This window comes from Myxocyprinus asiaticus, chromosome 33 (genome assembly GCF_019703515.2).
Source record: "Myxocyprinus asiaticus isolate MX2 ecotype Aquarium Trade chromosome 33, UBuf_Myxa_2, whole genome shotgun sequence".
NCBI lineage: Eukaryota > Metazoa > Chordata > Actinopteri > Cypriniformes > Catostomidae > Myxocyprinus > Myxocyprinus asiaticus.
Window position 1 is genome coordinate 41,813,977 of NC_059376.1, and position 16,479 is coordinate 41,830,455.

A 16,479-nucleotide genomic window follows, 5' to 3' on the forward strand; every position below is an offset into this window, starting at 1 on the left:
TTGACTAACCCACTCACACTCTCTTCAACAAACAGCAGCTACACAAACCCGAGATGTGGAGAGTCACTGACCTAATATTCATTGAGACGAAAGGCCAATGCCTGGTTTGGGCTGGGAAATGTCCGCTGTCGAGACGGATGTGTTGATATGCATGAAATGGGAGTTTGGAGCTTCCTGGCTTGAGTTTTCCTTCTGTGATCCAGTGAATGTCGGCGAGTGCCAAACATCCAGGTACATTGAATGGGTGACCGTATATTTCAAATGGGCCATTTTAAACTAACATTCCAAATGCTCCACTGTTCACCTATTTAAAAATAATTGTTATAATAAATTCCAGTGCAGGTTTTGAACACTGGTTGTTTGGCTTAGAAATCGCACACACACCCAATATATGCAACATACTGTAGGATGTTATCAACATCACCTTTCTTATGCATTTGTTGCCGTTTGAGTATAAAACTCATTAAGTTTAAATCATTTTTATGGCTTATATTCCTATATATCATTTGTGTGGTTTAAATGTATGCAAAAAGAGAATGTTTAGATGACATTCCATCAAGCCATTTTTTATATTATCTCCAACTATTCATATGAAAAATCCAAATACTGTCAGTGGAGGAACTTCATGATACCCCGCGTCCACATGTGTGGACATTGCATTTTGGCTTTGCTGCAAGCAACGCATAATTGAAATGAATTAAAACCGACTGAATACTGTTCACAAGACTCTACACTGTCATTTAAGGGTTAAACTTCTGGCGCACCGCGTCACGTGACACACGCTACTACGGGGGCAGCGCCAACAAAAGTGCCTCTGGTAAGCAACCTCTAAGTTTTTTGATTGAAACCTGTTTGGTTGTAAAGAGTAGCGTCTCTAGTTTCGTTTGATATGCCGCTTTAAAAAATCCATTCATTTTTCGCACATCAGCGCACTGATAAACATGATGTCCACATATGTGGAAATTAGGACTGCATTCCCTCAAAAGTTGAAAAAACATATTAGATATTTTGAATAGTTTTAACATTAACACATCTATGGGTGAGACATCATTTTGCTTCATTTTAATTTACATTTTGGGTTATACAATACGTTTCTATTCATTAACATTAGTAAATGCATTCCTGTATATTTACTGTGCATTTCACATTGAAAGTTAATGTATTCTCGCAAAAGCTGAATAATGTTGCTTTCAGAGGCTTTAAATGGAGTCACGATGAAAATAAGGTGCATTTTGAACTGTTCTGAGACCAGTGCAGACAGACAGCACACTGGAGGTTAAGTCATTCACTAAATAGGGAGCAAGGGAGCATCCTATAGCTCTCTATGCAGTTAAGTACATTCACTCCTAAAATCTGATCAAAAGTTCAGTTTTAGGCTGCAGATGATGTTTGCACCACTCAACATGTTTAGCAAACATGGCACAATGATAATCAGTACATAGATTCAGAATTTTATAATGCAAAATTTTATTTTAACACGGTTGGCAGTGATTGGATGATGATGGCCATTACTTTTAATCAGAATTATTTATTCAACTTTACAGAAAATCAGCTGTAATGTCTGTAACGTCTCAACAACATGAATAACCAACACTCCTGGACACAGAATGAACAATTTGATGAAAAACATTTGACTTTCTATAGTTTGATATAACTTAAAATGTCACAACTTAGTCCCGCTGTCCACATATGTGGACATATAAATTTCCTAAATTTATAGGAAAACTATTTGCTCTAGAAATGGGTTATTTATTTTTCTGCTTTTTTATTTGGTGCTACTAGTTGCAATTCAAAAAGGGAAATGGAAAATGCACACAGCAGTCACGCTCGGGTCTCAGGAGGTTTAAGTGAAATTTCCCTCTGATCAAACCAGCCACAAAACTACCAAATACTTAACCAATTCTTTGCTTAGAAAGAAAATCATATTTTTGGGAACATTATGCATGCAAAAACAAAAAAAAATATGCACCCTCTCATAAGAAATAGGATGAATTTGCCTTAATCTGAGATTACTTAGAATCACCCAAAATTGCAAACTCCAAAAAATGGATGTTGTTCTCCATAGCGGTGCTTCCAAATACAGTTTCACATGCTTTTATAAAAGAAATGAGAAATGCTTATTATTTTAAATAATGTTAAATGTATGTGTAAATCAGCCACTTTTTTGTTTCATTTCTGTTTGTGATATGACTGTGTAAATATGCCATTAATTATTCTTTGACGTGAATATATCTAACTTGTGTTGAAATCAATTTAACGAATTATCAATGTATTCATTTTCATTTAGATTGGATTCTCTTTTGAGCCCTGGATTTTTGTTTTATTATGTGCATTGCAGTTCCCATGGTTATGCAGAATTATTTGAAACTGGTGAAATAATGAGGACGACAAAAAACAAAAAAAAACAAAAAACAACAACAACAACAAAACAAAAAAAACACTGTGATTAATTTTTTATATTTTTTACAGAAATGAAGATTTACATCAAAGAGGGATACTGCAGGGGGTGGACTCGAAATTTCTCAGTAATCTGTCAAAACTGTACAGCATTTTCAACAAGCAGCCTCTGGTTACCATGGAAACATTTACCCTGTCTCCAACACTGTCACATCTTAATGGTTAAAAAAAAAAAAAAAACATCACCTAACTGGATGAGAATGTGAGAATGTTTCGTTTCATATATCAGTGTGTGTTTGATGTAAGATCCATTTCATGATGCTATTCCGATCAAGGATGTTCTTTTTAGAAACTAGAGCAAGTCTCTCCACTGGCTTTTCTCTCCCAGTGCATTTTGTCGTCTTGAAACCTGTTTCATGTGTACTGCTATCATATCCAGTGATTTCTGAGTGAGGTAATATGTTGGAACGAGAGCATGTGGACTTTTAAGAAAGATCAGCACTTCATACGTGTGTTCATCTAAGCAGAATTACTCAACCATTTTATCCAACAAATTAAAATACACATTTTTCGATGTCATTCGTAAAGCAATGCTAAAGGGGCTTCAGTGACTACACTGCAGGATAAGGCACGTGACAGTCAGGCTTAGTTTTGCTGTTTACACTTGTCATCTTGTGTAATTATTCACATTATAATCCAAGTTTCCTCACACTGACCCCTGTGCATGAATATAAATAAGAGGGTGACAAACCAATGAAGTCCCATAAGCTGCGACATCAGTCTCTCACTGTAAACGTGGCTGGGGAAAACTGGTGAAAATGTGAAAATTTTAATGCAAATCAAGTCTCCTCAGACGCTCCAAAGACTTTAAACTAAAAATATCAACACATCTTTCAGTGAGACTTGAATATACCCCAAGATGCAATACTCTAAAGTGGCTAAGTGGCCAAAGAAGAGTTTTCTGGTTAAGTTTGAGTTGTTTTTCCCCATTCATAGTCCCAGTAAAGTCTTTTGAATTGGATTGGGCACAGTTGTAAAGTTCCTGGCCTATACAAAAGAGTCCCAGGTAGATCGGTGTTGATATCTGATAGAGGTTTGACAGTAAGTTGTTTATATTCATAAATCATTCGATTGATTGTGTCGTAACTACATGAAGCAATGGAACTTTGCTTTACTGGTGCCAGTGCTAAAGTAATGCTGCATTTCTGATTTTGGTGGGTGTTTCAACATGAATTTTAGAATTTGAATTGGTCCATTGTAAATTAGGAACCTATGAGGGCCGTATCCATGACTGGACTTCAGTAGAAGCAGACAGAAGTGACACGTCAACGTTCTTTAATCTGTGCATCAGAAGAGGCTTGTCAAGGTGCTCTGCGAGGGACTCCGGCATTCGTGAACGTCCAGGCTGCCTGGCACAGAGGTCAGTACGGAGGTGACAGTGGGCATGGTGGGGTTCGTCAGGTCTGTGAGGGTGGTTGGGGTGCTGGAGGGGCTCATTGAGGCATTGGAAATCTCTGAGGCAGGTCCAGAAGGCGTTCCTCCAGGTAGGGTCGACCCATCGGACGCCTTATCGATGCCTGTGTTCTCCTGACGCAAGAGGTTCCGTCGGAACTTGGCCCGAGCATTCTGGAACCAGACCTATATATACGATATAAAAGAGCAGCAGCCATTGAGACACGTGAAAATGATTTGATTCAAAGGGGACAAACAGTAGTCTCATCAAAGGAAAAAGACGTCTTTGTTTTTCGGCAATGATAATTAGCGCTTTGAGATTTACTTCTTAGTTTCCGCTCATGAATCTTTTGTTTATTTCATTTATTTTTTTTCACTTCATTTGATCCCCTGGTTGCTTCGCCATAGCATTTGGAAGCAAACTGCATTTTGTTTTTCCTGATTCAATGATAGCTGACAAACAGCTGTTTCTCGAGCCTTTTATTTCCAGATATGATCTAAAACTTCCGCTTCAATTCTGCTTTCATTTCATTTGTGCATGTAATTAATTCAGATTTCCCTCCGTATCTGTGTTTTTCTCTGCCTTCCCCCTTATTCAGAACAAATTATTATCATTGCATTGAGCAGATAATGGATATTCATGCATGTAAATTACATTTGATTACAATCTTAATTTCCTCTAGTAATTTCTAATCTTGTCTAATTTGTGCTGAAGTGAAAGTAACACTGTTTTCTGTATTTGCAGTGCTTGAACTGTCTATTATTCAGCACAACATTTAACATGGTCAGAATTAGGGCTGGGTATAAACAGATTTTCTGATGCATCATGATGTTCATTTGAACGATCTCGATATCAATTCTTAAATCCCAAAAGCAATGCGAGTACATCACTCGCATATGCGACCAAATTTTGTGCTATGCAACTAAAAATGTCTGTGATTAGCAACTGGCTGGTAAATTTTCAGATTTTACTCATTCATTTAATGTCTCTTTAATATCCTTTCTGTTCTTAACAGACAGTTGTTGATCAAAATCAACAAAAAATAAACATTTAATTGTAATCACACATAGCACAGATGCGGTAAAGAAGCTGCGTGACTCCACTCTTGTTAATATGCGCTCAACCAAAACACATCTGAGAGACGCTCGCTGAACTGCCGCTATTCTTAAAGAGACAGTACCGTTTTATCACTTGTTCTACATAGCAATGTTAATACTTGTAAATACTACAAATTTGTGTTGCCACGATACCAAAATTTTAGTAGTCGGTACCGATACCAATACCAGAAATTTTACAGTTCTCAATACCAATTTTGATACCACAGCAAATTCTATCGAACACACTCCTTTAGCCTGTTTAAAGTTGCATTTCAATGCAAGTAATAAATTAAAAGAAATGCATGTTTCCTTCAAGTGTTTCTCAATTAAGTATGCATTGCTTAATCTGTTTTATTTTGTCCCCAAATCCTTTTTTTCATTTTCTTTTAACAGAATTCCATGTTTTAAAGTTCCATTTAATTTCAACTTCATAATGGTGTCTAATCAAATTAATTCTTAATTAAAACTTAAACAAGTAAAAAATAACAATTACTTTTCAACATACCATTGCATTTATTTTTTTTACCTTTTATTCAGTACAACAGCACTCCTGCTTGTAATATACTGCTAATTTATTATTATTATTATTATTATTATTATTATTATTGCTTAATCATTATTTACTATTATTATTATTACTACAGTGAATTTTACTATAGTTCACTACATGTCCCAGTATGATCGTTAAAGCGCAACTGTTGTGATTTAATTAAATAAATATATAGTCTACATGTGCTGCGCACTTCACAGTGGTTAGTGCTCTGCTTTGTCATCTCATACAACACGAATGATTCTCATAGTCTGTGGAGTTTCAAGTGTATGAGCGGTCGGATTTATACATTCATTTAAAGCACGCAGCTCAAATGCACACTAAGGTTGCAGCCTTTCACGGTTTAATAATCACACTAGGACATATCCTGATTTTAACTGAATTAATTGTCCATTTCAGTGTAAAAGGAGTAAAAGAGCACTCTCTCAAATAAGAGTGTGAGCATTTGAAAGCAGTTGTGTGTCAGACAGACAGCGTGCGGGCACCGAATTGAGTCGGTGCTCGGTGCTATCGGTACTGTAGAAACACTGGTATCGTTACATCTTTTTTATTTTAGTACTGGCTTGGTACCAATGTACCGATACTTTTGACAACACTAGTACAAATGATGCATGTAAACAATCAACGTGTGTGTGTGTGTGTGCAATATAATAGATGTATGCAATAAAATATATGCAATTTCAAGACATCATATTCATTGAATGAATGCATGAATTTGTCATTTTAAAAAAAAAAAAAGCTAAAATGTGACGAATGCTGAAAACTTTTGAAAAATGTGTAAACTGAGACAAGCTAGAAGGTTCCCTGTATAATTAACAGTATTAACTGAGAAAGAACATGTAAGCAAAATGGACATTTATAACTGAAATATACCCAAATGAGTCTGAATTGAATTTAGAGCTTGTAAATCATTACTGAATCTGCATCAGGGAATCTGCATCAGTACCCAGCACTAGTCAGAATACTAATACCTTATACTCATTGCAAAGTTACGTTATCGCAACGAGCCACAACCGTTATCCTAATTGGAAGGAAGTGTCTGACCTGTAGTACTCGCTTGGTGAGACCTGTTTTCTGGGCCAGCTGTTTCAGATCCTTGGCGTCAGGATTGTGATTGATGGCAAAATACGACTTCATGGTCCTCAGCTGATGGTGTTTAAAAGACGTTCTCATGCGCTTTGTCTTCTGGCTGGTACTGTACTGAGAGTCTCTGTCCATTGGATCGCCATCATTTTCATTGCAACTCAAAGCTGTTCAAATCAAACACACATTAGGATGATAGATTAGCTCATGTTACGTAAACCAAAATGAGAAGATTTCAAGTTTATTATAGTCTGTTATTGCAAAGAAACCATTTATTTGATTGCCAAGTTGTTCAAATACGTAGTGGTAGTATACAACAGCTTAAATACTGTATTAAAAAGGCCTAAAAATAAAGGTTTCTATAATAATCTTTCAGAGATGCAGAATTCTAAATCTTATGGTGTCATAATTGAATCATTTCAGGTGGTAGATTCTTACAATAGTGTCAGATTCAGTGACATAATTCACAGTACTGCATCAGACGATATAACTGGTTGACAAATATGAGGAGGCGCCTTTCATAGATTATTTTGTTGTTTCTTTGATGGCACCACAACAATGAGTTTACTGTTGAATTTTAATTAAATAACAGAGGAACCATAGCACCATAATCTTGCTGTGTTTGCAAGTTACTGCAAATATAATATTCTGCATTATGCTGTACTCTTGCATCATTTTATTAAGGCAGTTTATTCTCAAATAATGGTAGAATATATTGTATATGTTTTAATGTTTTTGAAAGCTTTGCAGCATGCCATTTTTAATCATGTTTTTATGTCATCTTCATGTTCAGTTGTGATTTTTTGTGCATTTAGAGCTAAAAAAAAATAATAATAATAATCTGCATTAAAACAGCCTTGACACTATCAGTTTTCATTGTGATCCCATCCCCCAGATATGGCCATCCCTTCTTTTCTGTTGTTATTATGAATTGTGTTGGATTTAATTGTGCAATAGCCCACACAATCCATCCGTGGACACGAGTGTTTAGGAGAAAGGCCTGTCTGAATGTGTCAGAAATGTGATTGTGCCAGTCCAAATACTTGGCAGAAGTTTAAGTGTTGGTAGACGCATGACAGTTCGGAATTATGTTTTCTCTGACAACTACAAATATTAGTCATTGAAAACCGTCTGATCAACACTTCAGATAATTAACCTTGAATGCTTACAATGCTACACATGGCCGACAAATGTTTCCTCCTGATATAAATATGGCCATTGAGAAATGCTGTTACCTTTACCACACTGATAGGTGTCAAAAACAATTGTCTTTTTCTAAGCAGGATTATTGATTTTATGATACTGCATGAATAATACAGCATGTCTTAATTGTTCTTAATTTTCATGGCTTGTTCTTTTATTTGGGCTGTAGTTTAAAGTGTGATCTGATGGGGGCAGTAATGATCTGACTCATGAGGTCTTAGTTTCAGAGAGCAAGAGACACTAAAGTTCACTCACTCGTGTTAACTATTGAAAAGAGTTGTAAAGAGTTGCACTGATTTCCAAAAGTTTAACTGACTTTTTTATGTTTTATTTTAAGTGCATGTACTGTTGACTATTTCTTTAGAAGCTGGTTTATACACCGAACAAGATGATAGAAAGGAATTGTTGCAATAAATTTGCCAATTTCAATTAAAGATCATTAAGACATTAAGATTTAATAAGCAACCAACTTTAACTTTGAGTCTAAAGTTAGCTATATACATAATCATGGCATTTTCCTGTACAATTATTGCTTGAATTGCAGAGTGGTTGACATATTTTCGAATAATTATAGACTCTAATAATAAAATATATTGACATAAACTAAATAATGTACACACTATTATAATCTGACAATCTAATAAACAGTGTTTGGATTTCGACAAAGCTTTCAGATCATGCTCAATGTCTCGATATTTGCATCCTGAGAAAAATGAAGATCGAAATTTAAAAACTAAACATATTTTTCATCTTAGTTTGATTTGAGAGGTGACTTAAGTTATACAGAAAGTGATGGTTATTCGTGAAGAACATTCTCTATGACTATAAAATTCTTAATATCAAATACTCTTATTTGATTAAAAAGTTGTCGGCACAATAATAAGGGTCACAAGTTCGATTTTCATGTTTTCTTCGCTTTATTTGAGCACGTGTATAAAATCTGTTTTTTTGGCCATGTACTCCAAAAAAAAAAAAAAAAAAAAAAAAAGGATTTTTTTTTTTTTTTTTTTTGGAAAAAAGCTTACTTTTCTCGCTCTGTTTTCTTTCTTTCTTTCTTTCTCATGCTCGTTCTTTCTCCTTTTCACTACTATTTAATCTTCTGGAGGTCTCGACTGGCATCTAAGCCATTTTCCACTTGTCAGTCTCTGTAGTCGTCATCATTGCTCTGTTTGGTCCTCAAGCAGGGACCCAGATGCCCCGCTGAGTTGCCCGAAATGCCCGAGCGAACAAGTCACGTTGTTCCAAATTGTTCAGCACAAGCTCAAGTGTTTAGCGGTATCAATTATTTTTAAAAGTGGTTCATAGAATATGTTGCCAGTAGTCAATTTGCACTCATGTGTTGAATTAGTTAGTTATATATATATATATATATATATATATATATATATATATATATATATATATATATATATATATATATATATATATTAAATTTAATTCGCGAGGTCACCTCTGAAATATTTTGTCTTTTGGGATGAACCGCCTTTCAAATAGACTACACACTTAAAACGTAAGTAAACGTTTGAAGAGTCCATTTAAACGTGGATAAATCGTTTTAATCGTCAAAGGCATGTTTTAAATGTGCCTTTTTAACTTTTATGTCTGGCCTCAAACGAATGAGAATGAAAAAAAAAAAAAAACAGAAAAAAAAAACAATAATAACAATTTACGTTTTTGCTTAATCATTTAAACAAATCTGTTTACTTTTTCAGTTAGACCTACTATTAAAAATGCAATTAAATCACCCACTTACGGATTTGTATGTTTTATTTTTCATTTTCAGAAATCTTATTACATGCACGCACATGTGACCTGCTCCATCATTTTGAGTCACTTTGACGCAAAAACTCATTTTAATTTTTATGCACTTACGAAAAAAGTGAAGCGATTTAAATGATTTATGTGATCCAACATTTAAATGATTATATCTCGTTAACAGTTTGGAGTAGAAAAAACAATTGCATCGCTGGAAAGCCGAAACTTTCCTTTTCACTTTAAAAAAATGTGGTCAAAGTAACTCAAAATGTTAGAGAAGGTCATAATTAATTAATCATTTAATATTTATGTAGCCTAATTTTATTGTCCAAAAAAAAAAATAATAATAAAAAAAAAAAATAAATAAATAAAAGTGTCAATTCTGTTTAAACGAAACTTCACTGTACTTCTGTAAAATGCAAAATGCATTTGTCAGATTTTTGCTTTTGTCTTGCTCTTTAAAAACCAGTCATACTTCATTTCATTCAATTAAAGCTTACCAAAAAGTTATGAACTGAACCTTTGAAACTGCAGTGAACTAGTGGGCCAACATTACTAACTCGCTCTTAACGAAAAGTTGTGAGGGTCGACTTTGACTTTTGACTTAAATAACAGGCATTTCAGATCATAAATAACTGTGCATGAAGCTCGTTCAAAGTAGATTCAGATTAAAATAAATGTAGACTAATAATAAAAGAATTCTCTAAAAATAGAGAACATGACCAACAACACCAAAAAAAAAAAAAAAAAAAAAAAACAACAAGTGTGCGATTGCCTCACCTGCATTGTACGCCGCTAAGTCCGCTCCGGGCCCCGGGCTCTTCCTCTTTCGGGGCCGGCCCTTCTGCACTGTGTTCACGCCGTTATAATAAGACAGTCCTAGAGGGCCCGTGGTGCCCAGTCCTTTATTAGGCGCTACATCCGTGTGATTGAAATGCGTGGGGAAGTCTCCCTGGATGAGCGTTTCAAAGTGTAGCCTGCAGTACACAAGACTGTCTTTCATGCCGAAGTGGTCCCCAGTCGTCAGCATTTTGTTGCAAGTCGTGCAGGTGAAACAGTTCAAGTGGTACACCAAATCCCTGGCCCTCATGACCATTTCCGAGGCCGAGATCCCGAGGTGGCACCGGGCACATCTCTGCACCGAAAACCTTCTGCGGGAGAATAGAGCAGCTGTGACCTTTCAGCACTTCATCCAGAGAGCTGGCCCACCACTCAAGGGCCTGACATTAAATGTGCTGTTTCAAATATGGAAGATTACTCTGAAATAAGCACTGTAATCGTCTGCAAGTGCTCAGTTTTATCTATCTGGCCGTATTAAGACATCCGGAGTAAAAAATAAATAAATAAAAATGCATTAAGCAGCAGAGTTTATTCACAAATCGAGTTCAGTCCAGTGGAATCATGTCTCGCCAATAATCACGTCTTGAATAATTACTAAATAGCTTACAATTGAGATTGACGTGTGCTATGGCCTAATTTGAACGTGGATAGGGGGAAAGCCTTCACTTACATGATTATCTTAATAGGCCCCTCACTTCCCTTTTATTCAGTTGTATAATGACATACAAAATCGATGCACACTCAGCAAAATATCACCCAAACATCAAACCATACGGCATTTTTCTACAGATTGTGCTTCTTTCTGATTTCAAACAAAGAAAACGTGCAACTCTTGAGCTAAGTAGTTTCTGGATCAATCTGATTATTAAATTGTATAATGACGCCCAAAATCAATTCGGCAAAATATCACCCAAGCATCGAACAATCGGCATTTTTCTAGTTGATTATTATTATTATTATTATTATTATTTACAAAGAAAATGTTCTACTTAACTACATAGAGCATTTTATTTTAAGAGCTGTGATCTTTCCTTTTATTAAAGTGGTTTCTGGATTATTATCCTAAATTAATTTTTAATCTGTATAGCATATTGTATAATCACGACCAAAATTATTTCACACAGCAAACCTGAAGTCGAATTCGCCACGTCGTAGTATTGTGACGAACTCTCACGAGACTCTGTTGCAACTATCACAGAAATAAAACGAGATTTTTCGTTTCTTTGTTTCTTTTTTCTTTTTTTACCATCAAAGGACATCGTTCTGTTTTAGGCAAAGGAGACAAACTAAGATAATAGGCCACTACTCCTGCGTTAAGTTTTCTTGGATGTGAGTTTTCTCACCTGTAATAGTCCTCTTTACAGTAGATGCTTCCGTCTTTGCTGAAGCAGGTGAGCTCAGACTCCAGGTTGAGTTTACACTCGCAGCACTTCAGACAGCGCATGTGCCACTGCTTGTCCACGGCGAGCAGGTAATACCGATCGGAGATCTTCCCTCCGCAGCCCGCACATAGAGCCACCCGGTCCCCGCTGATGGAAGGCATGTTCTGCAGACACACACACACACACACACACATGTTGGTGCAGCTATCACTATGAGGACTCTCCACAGACATAATGATTTTTATACTGTAAGAATTATAGATTCTACCCCCTAACCCTAACCCTACCCCTAAACCTAACCCTCACAAAAAAGGGTTTACATTTTCAATAAAACATCATTTAGTATGTTTATTAAACGATTTGAATTATGGGAACACTAGAAATGTCCTCATAAACCACATTTATAGCATAATACCCTTGTAATTACCAGTTTATAACCTAAAAGAAAATGTCCTAGTAAACCACCCAACCCCCCCCCCCCCCCCACACACACACACACACACACATACACACAAACAACGGTCTCATTAAAGACTCAAACACTGTGTGTTCTCTACTATTAAACAAATGGATTGAGATTCGATAAATAACCAATACAAATGTGTTAGATCAAATGCATGGGCACAGAGGTGAATAACGCACTATATTGTGCATGTGCTGATTAAATAATAATAATAATAATAATAATAATAATAATAATAATAATAAGCAAAAATACGACTAGTATTCATTTCTGTACAGTATGGGAGGGGCGTAAGATCTAATTTAGAAAATAAATAGCCTGCTCCTGTTGCCTAGTATCCAGTGAATGGAGTTTTCAAGAAAATATTTGTAACTGTATTTTTATTATTTTCTGTGCAAACTTGAGATATTCTATATGCAAAAATAATTATAACTAAACATTGTTCGATTCTTGTCGCTTAAAAATGTCACAGTGTGACATATAAACAAATAAATCAAAGATTGGACTCGTTTTAATGTGTTTACATTCGGCATGTTGTGTGGCCTTAGAAACACTACACATCAAACCATACACACATAGGCTACACATGTTTTCTTATTCAGACACGCGCTCAATATAATACAAATCAGTTAATTTTGAGAAAATAGTTGTAGAGACAAAAACAAGAACTAACTGAACACAAAGCGCCCGCAGCTCTTTATTTGTCATTTTGGACTTGCCATTGTCGTCATTTTGGTGTGCAATCTTTAAATATAAAAGTAGTCCGTTTAAAGTATCATCAGTGCAATGTTGCCATACAACCCGAAAAAAATATATATATATTTGTATTTAATAACATAAATTAAGGCCCAAAACAAGGTTAACATTGTTTATTTCGCACGTAATGCCTTCTAATTATTTTTTATCATAAGCCCTGTGTTTTACTCGTATTACAGCACAGAAAAATAAAATACAAAAAATGACGTCAAATTTAAATATGACCATTTTATCAAGCTGAATGGCTGAATTTCGCGTCAAAGTTTAACGGCATTGAATAAGCAGCATAAATAACTAAACAAAATATATTTCTGGAGCTGAAGTCATGTTATTAGCATGCAAAAATATCCCCACCATAATAGCATCACATTTTTTAAACAAGCAATTATAATACACTTTGTGCATTGTCTCAGTGCCTCAATGATCCACCTTTAAATGTTTTTTTGGAATATCCACAGTCATGTCGAAATTAAATTGGACTTTATATGCCGTTCCAAATCAGATAAAGTTAATCACAAACTTAAAATGTCTAGATGTGCATTTGCAAAATATTGTAGGCTATCTTTGAGCTTTCTGTGACTATTCGAAATCCACCCATGACAAAAGATCACATCAAAATGCGTTGAGGAACAGGCCTGGGCTGCGTTTCCCAAAAGCATCGCAAGCTTAAGTTGATCTTGAGACCATAGGCGCCAATGGCTTCTACGATCTACTTAGGCTTACGATGCTTTTGGGAAACACAGCCCTGAACATTTTGGCTTCGCAGAAGTTTGAGGTTTGTTTAAATGGACAAGATCGAAATCACATCGTTAAGCCTCTACATATCACTGTTTGAATAACGGTTCAGTTAACATGGGCTGTTATAGAATTGGCAGGCAAGCGCCTGGAGCGAGAGGCATTGCTTTCTCCTACCGTCTCTGTTTCCCCCATATCTATGGCCGAGCTGATAGTCGCCGAATCGCTCTTTCCTCTCCGCTCCATTTCTTCCATAACACCATGCATCTCGCCTCCAGGCAGACCGTGGAAAAGCATCGTCGCCGCAGATGAGAGCGAATAGCACGTGTTTCCGTCAGATCTGCAACCCAGGATCTCCGTGAGACGCACTTCTAGCCCTGTGCAGTTCATATGACCTCGCTCTCTCATTAAAGATTTCCCGTTTGGAGAATCTGAGTCCTCTAGTCGTTATTCGTTTATCAGAACAACTGTATAGACTCTTTTGAAACGCATCAATTTCTCACACCGCAAATCATGCACCCAGTACAGATAGATTGGTACAGCCTATGTGAGCATTCCCGAGCTTTGAGGACATACCAGCTCTACATGTGTGCCACTGGACCCTCCTATTTCTTCGTGAGTAACTTTCAGTTACCACATTTTGCACATGCATTTGTCAATGCTGTTTTGTCTTCTTGTCTCTTCAGAAATCAGTCTTGAAACATGACTGCTGCCAGTCTAAACACAAAATCCGGTGTTGCATCGCCGAAGGAAAAAATATATATATATATATAATCCCCAAATGCCTGGGAAGAACGACCACAATGACGATTCAGATTCTGCAAGTGGTCATATCTTCGATCTCGTCTCTTCACCTCCTCCAAGGCAGTTTGTCATCACACACACACACACACGCACACGCACGCACACACACACACACACACACACACAAAACTGTCCAACTTCAATAGGCTTCAGCTTGGATACGGGGGAAAGGCAAATTATTTTCTCTGGCTGCTCTGTCATAACAAATGTTTTCTGTGAAATGAGCCTGTTGTTGTTCGTCCCGCATGCAGCATGTAAGTCATTGAGCAGGAGGAGGAGTTGAGGACACTTTTGGTTTGTATAATCCAGTGAAGACAGTGAGGTGGAGGCTGATCCAGCCCTTCCCTGCGCTCTTCCCTCTACAAACGTGCGCAAACCCAACGCGCCTTTTCTACCGGGACTTTGACGTCACGCCGTTCCGTTCGTGATTATTGGCTGTTCGGACTCTTGATATACTCACAGTATCGAATTGAGGCAGGGATTTTTATGTCAAGCGGAGCGAAATCGATGGTAACGCAAGACTTTCTCAAATGACTTATTTTTTTCCCGACCGGTGTTTAATGTTAATTGTCCATATTTAAACGAAATCAAATGCTTCTGCAAAAGTAAACAAATTGTTTATTGTCAGATTTGAGGATGATTAAATTAGCGACTTATTTGTGCACTTACAAAAGAAGCGAAATTCCAGACTAATAACTTTCGGGAACCAGACTTTCTTCCGTGAGAAAGTGAATCACGAATCAAATTGTGATTTGATTTCATCAATTTTATCAGCATATTTACTCTGGAACTCTACGAAGATTGGATGCGGTATAGAGCTTAATGCGAATATATATATATATATATATATATATATATATATATATATATATATATATATATATATATATATATATATATATTTTTTTTTTTTTTTTTTTTTTAGCGGGTCGATCCCGTTCTTTGCGCATTTATCTGTTTTACCAGATAAGCTGTCTCGGTATTAAACAACACCAGTCTCGGACAAACCCCAGTGATTGGTCTAAACAAAAGGATCTGGAATATAGTGCTTTACTTCTCTGCAATACTGACAGCATTGAATCTACACAGAGTAGGTAGTGAAAAGTCCAATTAACGTCAGTGTCACGCTGAAATCTGGTGTTTCATCACCCTAACCTTGCTTCTCGCCCCCTTTCAAATTGTATCGTTTGAAAAGTAGGCTACTACAAAAACGTGTCTGAAAAAGCAGAATAATTATGAATACTCTCTTATTTTTTTATTGTTTTTACCTTTTCTCTGGTCTCTGTCATAGACTAGGCTACTCGAGTTTTTCTCAAAGTCAACTTTTCGTCTTTTTGAAGTCATTATTTGAGGTGTAAGCATTTTAATTTCCCATAAACTCCTAAAAAAATAAGCTTCCATTAATATATTGTTTTTTTTAATCTCTCTCTCTCTCTCTCTCTCTCTCTCTCTCTCTCTCTCTCTCTCTCTCTCTCTCTCTCTCTCTCTCTAACAGTCTCATTGAGGTGAGTGTTTGGAAAGCAAAGGAAAACACTTACAATGAATATCTCGGATCATCCTTTATTAATGGCCTCCCTCTATTGTACCTGGTATGGACTGCTGTGAGCCACTGGTTCTAAACCCTTAAAGGCCATATATATTTGTTTTACTTATGCAGTCCATCCAGCATACTATGTGATGATTCTAACACATATCTCATGTCTATGCAGTGGAGGAAATAACGGGCATGTAAATGTTAGGTTTAGGCTTTTCAGACTTTTCTTAAATAGTCCATTACAGTATGCGCTTAAAATTCATTATTTTGGCCCATTTAACGCGACTGTGTTCAGCTGCTCATTTAAGCTTTTAAATTTGTTTTTTTATTCTAAACATTCATGAAGCACTTTTATTTGGCGCTCAGAACTTAATTGGCGTGACAGTATTAATTTCGGGCCCTAGAGATTACCGGACCTCAGTGGGAA

At 36.3% G+C, this 16,479-nt stretch overlaps 1 protein-coding gene across 2 annotated transcripts; it reads right to left on the reverse strand.

Annotated features, from left to right (window-relative positions):
• Positions 1–1,486: 1,486 nt before the first annotated feature.
• Positions 1,487–14,656, reverse strand: lhx2b (LIM homeobox 2b). 2 transcript variants are annotated; one of them, XM_051668281.1, is made up of 5 exons: positions 13,892–14,656; positions 11,722–11,924; positions 10,319–10,686; positions 6,542–6,747; positions 1,487–4,035 (listed from the first exon to the last, which is right to left on the reverse strand). In XM_051668281.1, the coding sequence occupies exons 1-5, from the start codon at positions 14,120–14,122 to the stop codon at positions 3,745–3,747; spliced, it is 1,299 nt and encodes a 432-aa protein (XP_051524241.1). In that variant the 5' UTR covers positions 14,123–14,656; the 3' UTR covers positions 1,487–3,744. The 2 variants fall into 2 exon arrangements, with proteins under 2 accessions (XP_051524241.1, XP_051524239.1); XM_051668279.1 differs by having other exon boundaries at positions 10,319–10,689.
• Between the last annotated feature and the right edge of the window lie 1,823 nt (positions 14,657–16,479).